The 11,543-nt window shown below is 41.6% G+C and overlaps 1 protein-coding gene across 3 annotated transcripts in view; it reads left to right on the top strand.

Annotated features, from left to right (window-relative positions):
- Positions 1-355: 355 nt before the first annotated feature.
- Positions 356-11,543, top strand: part of gramd4a (GRAM domain containing 4a) — a 166,381-nt gene continuing 155,193 nt past the window's right edge. Inside the window, exon 1 of one of the 3 annotated variants that reach the window (XM_072241011.1) lies at positions 356-581. In XM_072241011.1, coding sequence (XP_072097112.1) covers positions 547-581 — 35 coding nt within the window. In that variant the 5' untranslated portion in view covers positions 356-546. Of the gene's footprint in view, positions 582-849; positions 927-11,543 lie in introns of those variants that run through there. The other 2 variants (XM_072241013.1, XM_072241014.1) reach the window with 2 other exon arrangements.

Raw genomic sequence — 11,543 nt, 5'->3', positions numbered from 1 at the left:
TGTATACTTTGAACCACTGAATGTCATTCACCATCTCGTACGTATTCCAATGCTCCCGGATTCATGTGCTTTGAAACTACCTTCACATCATCTGGCCACAACTTCGTCTCTTACGTAAGAATCTAACACCCGAAGCAGGGCATCCAGCTCTCATTTGTTCGAATCAACCGATGCTTAACAAAAACAAAAAAGGAAGATGGAGAGTGCCACTGTTGGAATTTGAAGCCAAAGATGATTGTTTTTTTAGTGGGCTTCCGGGAACGTGAAAGATGCAGCCGCACAACTGAGAGGGAGCGAGTGGGAAAACCTGATTGGGGGATCGGAGGGGAGGGAGGGCGTGAACCGGGGAAGGAGCGCCAGTGGGTGGGAGAGGCAGAAGAGTCCCGCTCAGAGTTCCGCACTCCGGGCTTTTAGCTCGGCCGGCGGTGCCGCTGTTTACCTGGAGCGCGGAGCTGTGTCTCTGCTTCGGGGCTGGAGCAGCAGCAGGCACCGGCTTCAGCTTCGGGTTCGGCCGGCGTTGCTGAGGGGCAGTGGCGCTGTGCGTTAATGAAAGTTCGCTGCGATTTGCGTGTCAGAACCGGGTGAGTGACAGCCTCTCCTCTTATTTATTTATTATTTTGGCGGCGATGTTGATTTTTCGCCCTGCCGTCTTGGGCCTTTCTGACAGCGGGGGCGAGCAGGCGCTGCCTGCCGTCACTCCCCGGGCTTGGCCCTCTGCTCGTCCCGCCGGGGCCACATGGAGGCAGCCTTTGTCTCCGAATGGTTGATGCCGAGCCCGGATTATGAGCGGAGAGCCTTGTGTCACTGGCGCTGCTGCTGTTCACTTTCTTGTATACGAGGCCCAGTTTGTCCCTTGACAACAGCGGGGCAGCTGTCGGTGGTGCCGGTGGTTCGTGCCGTGGGCCCATCTACAGCTTTGGGGAAAGGTCAGTGACCCGAAACCTTCATTAGTCCTCCCTCCTCAATTCTTCCGTCTCCACATGTGCCAGACTTTGTTCACGATTCCATCGTTTTTCTCTGTTAATTTTCAGCATTACGGCTGTCTCCCTTACCCCCTCCCCATCTTGTGATTTGATCGAGAAGTGATAATGTCAGTGGGCCCAAGGTTTTGTTAGCCAATCTTTAATTTGACGAAGGATGAGATGCTATGCTGTTTTTAATGATGACAGGTGCACTTTAAATATTTAAATTAAATATGGCCTTTTTCCAATGAGAATCTGAATGCGTACAGTTAAATCTGAAAGGTAATCCAGTAATCCAAAAGTATGGCTTTGAAATTGTGCTGGAGTTGAGAGCATATTTGGAATATGGTGTAGATGGACTGTAGTCATTAACTGTGGGAAAGGACAAAGTGAAGATCAATCCGAACTGTATTAAGAACGGAAATAGGCTTGAAGTATTTGAGCATTCTCACGTGGTCCTGAGCAAGGAGTTAAACTATGTTCAAGGATTGAGATGAATGCAAGTGTGAGCAGCTATTGAAAGCTAGGTGCTCCATTAAAAATGCAAACAACAGGAATTCTGCGCATGCTGGAAATTCAAGCAACACACATCAAAGTTGCTGGTGAACGCAGCAGGGGGGTCTCGGCCTGAAACGTCGACTTTACTTCTTCCTGGAGATGCTGCCTGGTCTGCTGTGTTCACCAGCAACTTTGATGTGTGTTGCTCTATTAAAAACTCTGGTTAGGCCACACTTGAAGTACTGTGTCCATTTCTGGTCGCCTCACTGTAGGAAGGATGTGGAAGCATTGGAAAGGGTACAGAGGAGATTTACCAGGATGCTGCCTGGTTTAGAGAGTATGCATTATGATCAGAGATTAAGGGAGCTAGGGCTTTACTCTTAGGAGAGAAGGAGGATGAGAGGAGACATGATAGATGTATACAAGATATTAAGAGGAATAGATAGAGTGGACAGCCAGCGCCTCTTCCCCAGGGCACCACTGCTCAGTACAAGAGGACACAGTTTTAAGGTAAGGGGTGGGAAGTTCAAGGGGGATATTAGAGGAAGGTTTTTTACTCAGAGAGTGGTTGGTGTGTGGAATGCACTGCCTGAGTCAGTGGTGGAGGCAGATACACTAGTGAAATTTAAGAGACTGCTAGACAGGTATATGGAGGAATTTAAGGTGGAGGGGTTATAATGGGAGGTAGGTTTTAAGGGTCGGCACAACATTGTGGGCCGAAAGGCCTGTACTGTGATGTACTATTCTATTACAATGAAAGCAGGACCAACTGATGGGCAGTAAGAGAAAAGGGAAAGTAAGTTAGTAATGGCCTGAGGGCTGTTGGAATATTGCAGTTTAAGCAGAAGTCAGGGGAAAAAAAAAACAAATTGGGAAAGTTGAATGGGAGACAAAAAGGATCTGGCGAAAGAGTAAAGTATTGGAATCAAGGGTCAGAGCCAACTTTTGGCCTTGTACATGTAGAATTGAGTAAATAGCCTTTTGCAGTTTCAGGAATGAAACTGATATAAATCTGGTGTTATGAAGGTTGTCAGGTAATAAGCACTAATACCAGGAAATCTGCAATTGCTGGAAATCCAAAGCAACACACACAAAATGCTGAAGGAATTCAGCAGGTCAGGCAGCTTCCTGAAGAAAGGTCTCAGTCCGAAACGTCAACTGTTTATTCATTTTCAAAGATGCTGCCTTACCTGTTGAGTTCCTCTAGCATTTTGTGTGTGTTGCTAAGAAATAAGCACTTACGAGAAGCAAGGGAAGAGAAATGATCTGATCTTGTAGTGATCAGCTAGTATCACTCATTAACTTACTTTCTTGTAGTATTTTTAATGCAAAATATCTCAAGAAGCTTCACAGTAAGATACAAAATGGAACTAGCATTAATCCATAAAAGGAGACAAGGTTGGATGACCAAGATAGTTGTTTTTCTCTGCTGCCTAAATGGAGGACGCAAGGAGTTTAGGGAGGAACTTGAAAGACTTTGCAGTTGAATACAGTGATTGTCATATTGAAGGTTCTGGGTTGGAGACGATTATGGAATGAGGACGAGATTACACCATGGAGGGATTTATACCTCCCTTATATACTTTTACTGTGTTCTATTCAGAAATTACTTTAGGAGAAAACGGTACAAGTCAGCAATCAGATGTCAGTCTTGCCAACCTCTAAACAATAGGTGGGCTTCACAAGCTCAAGAGCAGGGCTTCGTGTGAGATAGCAGAGTTTTGATGATCTTGGGGTTCTGGAGGGGTGGTTGTTGTCAAGAGTTCCTTTGCAAGCCATTGAGTAGCGTTGTGGAGACCTGAGAGAAGGCACAAAGATGCAGTTGTACGATTCATTGGTAACATTAAGGAATGGCGTTTTGTTTTGATGGTATGCATGTGTATGGTTGAATGACAATCAACTTGAACTTCAACTTGGAGACAGTGAGATTGCAGTGTGCTGGAACCTGGAGCGAGCACAGACTGTCGGAGGATTCGGTGGGTTGAGCAGCATCTGTGGAAGGGAAGGGATGATTGACATTTTGGTTGACGCCCTGCATTAGGACTGATATGTCCTTATCTTGGACCCTGCATCATGACCAGAAACATTGATCATCCCATTTCCCTCTACAGATGTTGCTGGACCTTCTGAGTTCCTTTAGCGCAAGGATTCCCAACTTCTTTTATGCCATGGACCCCTCCATTAACCGAGGGGTCCATGAACCCTAGGTTGGGAACCTCAGCTTTAGCAGTTTGTTAGTTGCTGAAGGAAGGCAAATTTAAGAGTGCAGCACCCCCTCAGCCTGCATAGACTATATACCGTCTTCATAGATTTGTGCCAGTCTTGCTTATCTTTATACATTAGGTGGGCTGCAGAAACATATAATTGGAAGTGTAACCAGCTTTCTGTATCTGTTTTGCAAACTCAAGCAAAGCAGTAATAGTAGTAATGTCAGTAACAATGTGTTGTACCATCACTCCTACACTGTCATTAGGGATTTTATTAGTTGTTAATGAAATGTGGCAAGGTAATTTTTTTGGTACATTAATAGTGGTGTTATCTAATTAACTGGACAATCAGTTCATTGTAATGGTAAAACCTTTTATTTTGTCTGTGCTGATTTTGTTAGTTTACAGTCAACCAAAAGAGCACAGCAACATAGGCTCATAACTATTAGAAGCTAATACAGTTTTATAGTACTGTAGTAGTACTGGTAATGTTCTAATTTGTTCGGATTTCACTTAAGTACATAAATTGTTACTCAGTTAAACAGTTGTTTGTCTTTTTTATACCTTTTTAGCTATTTCTATGAAACTTCGACTAATTGGGGCTGCCGCTTAATTGGGCCAAAATGTCCCGATGTGTCCCCATTAACCAGAATCCACTCTACATTGTTTCCTAACATGGCTTCACATCAGTAGTTTGTTATTTCTTGAAATGTGTGACGAAGTATCTTTACCACCAAAGTTTGTTGACTGTTTTCAACACCAACTTGAACTTGATAATTAGAAACTGGTATTGTATAACTCGTTTTCCCTACCATTGAAATTAATCTCCCAGAAAGACACAAATATTTTCAGTGAAAATGTATCCCAGTTACTCAATACTTTGAGTTGAAATAGCATGGAATCTCACAGAAAGATGGCATGTTTGGCTTCTCCTTCTTTAGTGAATGACACATAGAAGGGGGGAAATTTCTGTATGTGAAGTAAGGGGAAGAAGCGTACAAAGATGTGCTTTGGTGCCGTGCTAGTGTAGTGGTTAGTACGATGCTATTACAGCTTGTGGTGTCCCTGAGTTCAGAGTTCAGTTCCAGTGCCACTCTGTAAGGAGTCTCTGTACGTCTTCCCTGTGAATGTTGGGTTTTCCTGGAGTGCTCTGGTTTCCTTCTACAGTCCAAAGACATACCGGGTAGGGTAACTGGTCATTGTAAATTGTCCTGTGATTGGGTTTGGGTTAATCAGGTTTGTGAGCTTGCTGGGGTGGGATGGCTCGAAGGGCCAGAAGAGCCTACTGCCCACTGTATAACTAAATAAAAAGGTTGTTCGGTAAAAGTTCTTCCCAGAACTAATTGTACTTTATAAGCTTTCTTTTCAAGGAAAGTTAGAAAATATAAAAGCAATTTGCAGATTTTAAAAAAGATTCAAACCTATTTTACCATTACATCTGTTTGTAGTGTGATCTCAATGGTACTTTCTCTTTTTGAGGAGGAGAAAGAGAAAAAAGTGGGGCACTTCTTTCCTGTAGTCCAGTTACAGAGTAAGCTCTTCAACAAAGTGTTCATTGTTAAAGTGAAAATCACTTGCAATTCAATGGAGACATGCCTTTCTCAACTGATGTTTTTCCATTCACCCCCACTTGCATCAATGGATTCCTGTCCATAGTTTCCATTTCCATCATCTTTATAGAACACGAGTCTGTTTGGATGATTATTCAAGTACAGTGCAGAAATAAGCCAGTCACCCCCATTCAATCATGGATGTTTTGCATTTGTTCATGATCTCTTCCCACACTCATTGCTCTTGTTGTTTCTCCCTCAGGAGTCTGCCACTACCATCTGCTATGGCACTTCAGACTTCTTCATCATGTGGAGAAGATTAAATTCTTGATCATTGTGAAACATAGAACTAATTAAAAATCATTAAAAGTGAAATTTGGTTACTTACTGTATGCTTAAAAAGGATAAAGGTGCACTAGATCTGTTTTAAAACTTGTTCATTTGCTATGTGTTTGCATATTTAGATTTTATTGGGTTGGGGTAGGAGTAATAATGCATATAATTTACTTGAGTATAGTTTGGCAGTACTGCTACTTTTCAAGGACTTGCATTATGTAGTGGCTTTTGTGTCCTTGGAACATCTAGAAGTGCTTCAAAGTCATTTACATAGAACAGAGAAGTTTACAGCACATCACAGCTCCTCCGACCCACGATGTTGTTCTGACCTTTTAATTTGCTCCAAGATCAATCTAACCCTTCCCTCCTACATAACCCTTCATTTTTTTTTCTCTATCATCCTTGTACCATTGACTAATTCAACTACTTTGTGAAGTACAGTCAGCATTATTGGGCAACTGTGGCCAATGGTTTGCTCTGTAGTGGGATCTGACTTTGTATCTTTGTGTGGTGTCTTGTGAACGTGGTCTGCAGAGGTGGATTACTGTGAATACAGGCTAGACAGGCTAGATATAAGAAGAGGCCAAGGGAGGTTTGAAGGACAGAGTCAGTAGGATGAATTAAGATGGAATGCAATTTTTTTAAGGGTGAAAATTATGAGGGAAGAACGTGAAGATAGCTGAAGAACTAGTTATGATGCTTAGGTAGGTGATAGGCATCAGGAATTTTAAATGCGAAACTACAAACGTTTGTAGATAGAAGAGATATGGTGTGGAACTGGAGAAAAAGAAATTGCTGGGGCATTGTAGCAAACTAAAACATGATTTTAATGATGAGCCACATCTTCGTGATGGTCTACAGAGGGCAGAAAGTGGAACGTAATGCCGGATTTTTTCTAAGGCTATAATATCAAAGTGAGCATTCACCTGAAACTCATTGACGTCGAGGGCTTTGTGTCCTGGAGGCAAAGAAAGCTAACCCTGTCTGGCATCTACAGGATCCAGCTATAGTGATCAGAATCAGTTTTAATATCACCTGCATGTGGCATGAAATTCGTTGACTTTGTGGCAGCGGTACAATGCAATACATGATGGTAGCAATGAGAATAAGGAATGACCTGGGTGATAGGGGGTCTTTAATGATGGATGCTGCCTTTTTGAGGCATCGATTCTGGAAGGAGATTGGCCAAATTAGCATTCAGCATTTGTGCTGGAGTGCAATATTGGTAAGAAGGTAAGATGGGCCAGTTTGTGTGCTGCTCAGTAGCCATGACTTTGAATAAATACCAAGTTCACTGAATGGAGTATCTAATTATATTACTTAATGTTACAAACTCCAAATTGATTTGAGTTTTGGTTTTCATTTAACCATAAAATTGGAAAAATGCAATTTTTTCATTGTCCTTTCATGTCAACTGCCTTGATCAACTTTTACTCTGTATTTGAACACGTGCATTTTTCATATCACATTTGAAGATTTACTTCTGGCTTATGTCAGTGACCTTTCTTTGCCTTTTCTTTTGATGTTGATGTGTCACATTGGGCTTTGCTGATAATTCTCCTTGAAGTTATTTGGCTTTGGGCAACAATACATAAAGAAACTTCCAGGTATCCTTGGTTAGCTTTTAAATATGGCTAGATCTATTTCTTATCTTTTGTTCATTTGGTTTTCACAGAACTTCTAGTTAGTTTGAACAAAAGTCAATTTTAGATTTCTGTATTTGCTATAAAACATATAACTGAATATTGTTCTTTTTGCACATTAGAAGTCCCAAAGGTAGTTATATGTGATGTACTGGAAACAAAGTTTTCTATGTCACCTTTTATTGCATTGCTCAAATAGCATTGCGGGAGATTTTTTTTGAATCTAAATGTCATGCTGAATTGGGCTAAAAAAGTCTCTTTTGGGACCAGCAGCAATTTTCAATTTAATCTATTTTCTGACCTAATTTTGCTGATCTATACAGCTATTTAAGATATCTTTTCCATGTTCACATTGGTTGTCATGTTTATCAACAGTAAGAACGTGGGATCATCTGGCGGTCACAAGGTCCTGTAAAAAATTTGAGCTTTTCTTTGTGTGCATTACGATGGTGTCATCCTAACGTTTTATCTATCCATAGAGAAGAAGACTTTGATTTGTAACTTAGTACCATATATCATTAGATAGATAAGTTGAAGGGTATATACATTTAAAAAAAATTCTTCAGGTCTATATCTTGATCTTAGCCAACCTTGTCCATTCAAAATTGTCCTGGATAACCTTTCTGGGCTTTGCTGTTATTTTGCATATAGGTATCATAAGTACTGAATCTCTATGATTTGCTGTAATCTTGCTCAGCTTATTGCATACACTGAGCAAGTATTACTCCTTGTACAATTGAACCATCGATTTCCTCACTTGCAGACCCTAGGCATTTTGGATTGGCAACATCTCCTCCATCATCTCCATCAGCATGGGTGCTCCACAAGGCTGTGTGCGTAGCCCCCAACCCCCCAGTTCTACTTGCTTTACACTTATGACTGTATGGCTAAGCTCAGCTCCAATGCCATATTCACTGTTACAGGCTGAATCAAAGGTAGTGTTAAATTAGCATATTGGAGGGAGATTGAAAATCTGGATGAGTGGGGCTACTCAATGTCAGCAAGACCAAGGAGCTGATTATTTACCTCAGGAGAAGGAAACCAGAGGTCCATGAGTCAGTCCTCATCAGAGGTGCAGAGGGTCAGCAACTTTAAATTCCTTGGTGGTGTTATTTTGGAGGACCTGCCCTGGGCCCAGCATGTAAGTGCAATTACAAAGAAAACACAACAGCGTCTCTGAGGAAGGGTCTCGGCCTGAAACATCGACTGTACCTCTTCCTAGAGATGCTGCCTGGCCTGCTGCGTTCACCGGCAACTTTGATGTGTGTTGCTTGAATTTCCAGCATCTGCAGATTTCCTCGTGTTTGGGTTTTTAAAAACAACAGCGTCTCTGCTTTCTTAGAGTTTGAGAGGATTCGGCATGACATTTGAATCTGTGACAGACTTCTATAGAAGTGCAGGAGGGTATATTAACTGGTTGCAACACAGCCTGCTATGAAAACACCGAAGTCCTTGAATGGAAAATCCTACAAAAAGTAGTGGATGTGGCCCAGTCCCTCACGGGTAAAGTCCCTCCCCACCATTGAGCACATCTACAAAGAGTGCTCTTGTAGGAAAGCAGCATCCATCATTAGGGAACCCTATCACCCAAGTCATGCACTCTTCTTGCTGCTGCCATCAGGAAGAAGGTGCAGGAGCAGGTTCAGGAACAGTTTTATCCCTCAAACATGAGGCTCCTGAACCAGAGGGGATAACTTCACTCAACTAAAATAGCTGACACGAGGGCGCATAGTTTTAAGGTGCTTGGAAGTAGATAGAAGGGGGATGTCAGAGGTAAGTTTTTCACACAGAGAGTGATGGGTGCATGGAATGCACTGCCAGTGAAGGTGGCAGAGGCGAATACAATAGGGTCTTCTAAGAGACTCTTAGATAGGTGCATGGCACTTGGAAAAGTAGAGGGCTATGTGGTAGGGAAATTCTAAGCAGTTTCTAGAGTAGGTTACATGGCCAGCACAACATTGTGGGCTGAAGGGCCTGTAATGTACTGTAAATTTCTATGTTTCTATGTAACTTTACTCACCCCATCATTGAACTACAATGCTTACAGTTTCCTTCAACACCCTGCAAGTAATTTTTTCACTCCACTGCAAACTGGTATGCTGTGAAATTTCCTACCTTAAGTTTTCTTAAAGTGTACTTTTAAGGGTGAATATTGGACTACCACTATTCTCTGCCAGAATGCATATGATTGGTAATCTGGGATATGGCCAATTATGGATCAGATTTTCAATGAAATTTTATTTAAAATAAACTTGATCTTATTTCACAATGCAGAAGTTAAATATCAAACTTTCACTGAACTGAGGTCTTCTAGCAAGCATACTTTGCTATATTGTAGTCATGAAAGAACATAATTTATCTGCCATTGATTTCCCTCTTCTTGTCAAATGTCCAGTGACACCTACCATCAACCAGGTTAAAAGTGATGTGGTGTGGCAGAATTTGAAACGGGGTTCCCAGCCTGGGGTCCACAGACCCTCCCGTTAACGTTAGGGGTCTGTGGCATAAAAGAAGGTTGCGAATCCCTGGCTTAAAGCAAAGAGTGAATTTTACAGCAATAAAAGACTCAAATCAATTCCTCCCACAACAGCATGATATCCAGGCAAGTCTGACATGAAAAATTACACAATTGCCTCTATCCTGCTATCCTGGCCTTGAATAGTGGTGCTACCAAAATTCTGAAAATATTGTGCCATTATAGAACAACGTATCAAGGCGGAAGTGTCAGCATAAATATATCTTGAACTTTGTACTTTTAAACAGTCTGCAATTGAACTATAGATCATTTCACTTAAGAGCTTGCTACATTAATAAATTCCAGCCATCAGTTAAACATCCCTCTTTTCTCTTTCTAATCATTTCAACTCTTTTCACCAAAGAATATTTACAACTTTCTCTTACCTCAATCTTTAAATGAACAGTATATTTGTTTTGTCCTGTGTGTGTGTTTTAAAATAACTATTAAATCACCAAGAAATCAATAATTCAATTCTATATAGTTCCTGTTTGCAAAGAACCCGAAATCTGTCTGAGCTTGAAACTTACCAAAGTACTAACTCCCAAAGTGTGTGGTTTTCTAAAATGTAGTTTATACTGCCAACAACATCACGGTGGTTTATATATTTACCATAAGTAGTTTAAAATTGAATTGCCCTGCTTTTAATCATTGCACTCTTTAATTTTAGTTTGACGGAAATAACCTGATATTGCTTGATGGAGTGGAGATACTTCTCGATAAAGGGAGGTGTGAGGTGCTCCTTCCCTCCACTAGCCTGCAGGTCACCCTTGGGCAAGGTGTAGCACCTGCTTAGCCCCCCACCCCTCGAACAGGGTCCCGTGAAGCTATGGAGCAGATGGTGGATGATTGTATGAGCAGCTGGTACATATCACAAGTCCTGGTTATGTGACCACTGATATCAGACAGACAATCTCAGGAGAGTATTGATAATGGCTGGGGTCACCCGTCTTCTAAGGACACTGCTCAAGAGAAGACAATGACAAATCACTTCTGTAGAAAAATTTGCCAAGAACGATCATGGCCATGACCATTATGGCCTACATCATATGACGTGGCACATAATGAACCTGATGATTTTTTATTTTATTTTATTGAGCTACAGTGCGGAGTAGGCCCTTCTGGCCATTCGAGCTGCGCTGTCCACCAATTCTGGATTTAACCCTAGCCTAATCATGGGATCATTTACAATGACCAATTAACCTACCAACTGGTATGTTTTTGGACTGTGGGAGGAAACTGGAGCACCCAGAGGAAACCCACGCAGTCACTGGGAGACCGTACAAACTCCTTACAGGCAGTGTTGGGAATTGAGTCTAGGTTACCTGAAGTTTAAAACATTGTGCTAACCTCTATGCTACCATACTGTCTCAAATTCTAATAATAATTAGAATGATTTTCTAATTCTTAAACGTATTTGAGCACTTTTGAATCTGAAATTTCATGATTTTATAGTGTAATATGATTTGGCTAAAATGTTATTCACTAGAGCTATTTGTTTGACTTTTGTCTGCTAGTTTCCTAACCGCACTGGACTTGATTTTAGTCTTACTTACTACCCATTACGCCTCTGGCATTTAGGGCAGCAATGAATATCCTCCATCTCTGTCTGTATAGAAGGACCTTTCATTGCTGTTTCCGTAGCAATTTTTTTTTGACCAGTGTTGTTAGCCCTGAGCTGAACCCTGAAATCTCGAGGACTGGTGAACCTCTCTTAGTTTGGCCTCTACTCTTTATCTTTGTTTGGTATGGGTGACCCTATCAAGAGCCAAAGCACAAGTCCCTGACTCCAGTCATTGAAGCATACAAGCCTCCAAACCCTACGACAACGT

The sequence above is a fragment of the Mobula birostris genome, chromosome 23 (genome assembly GCF_030028105.1).
Source record: "Mobula birostris isolate sMobBir1 chromosome 23, sMobBir1.hap1, whole genome shotgun sequence".
Taxonomy (NCBI): Eukaryota; Metazoa; Chordata; class Chondrichthyes; order Myliobatiformes; family Myliobatidae; genus Mobula; species Mobula birostris.
This window is presented reverse-complemented; position numbering and strand designations above follow the sequence as displayed.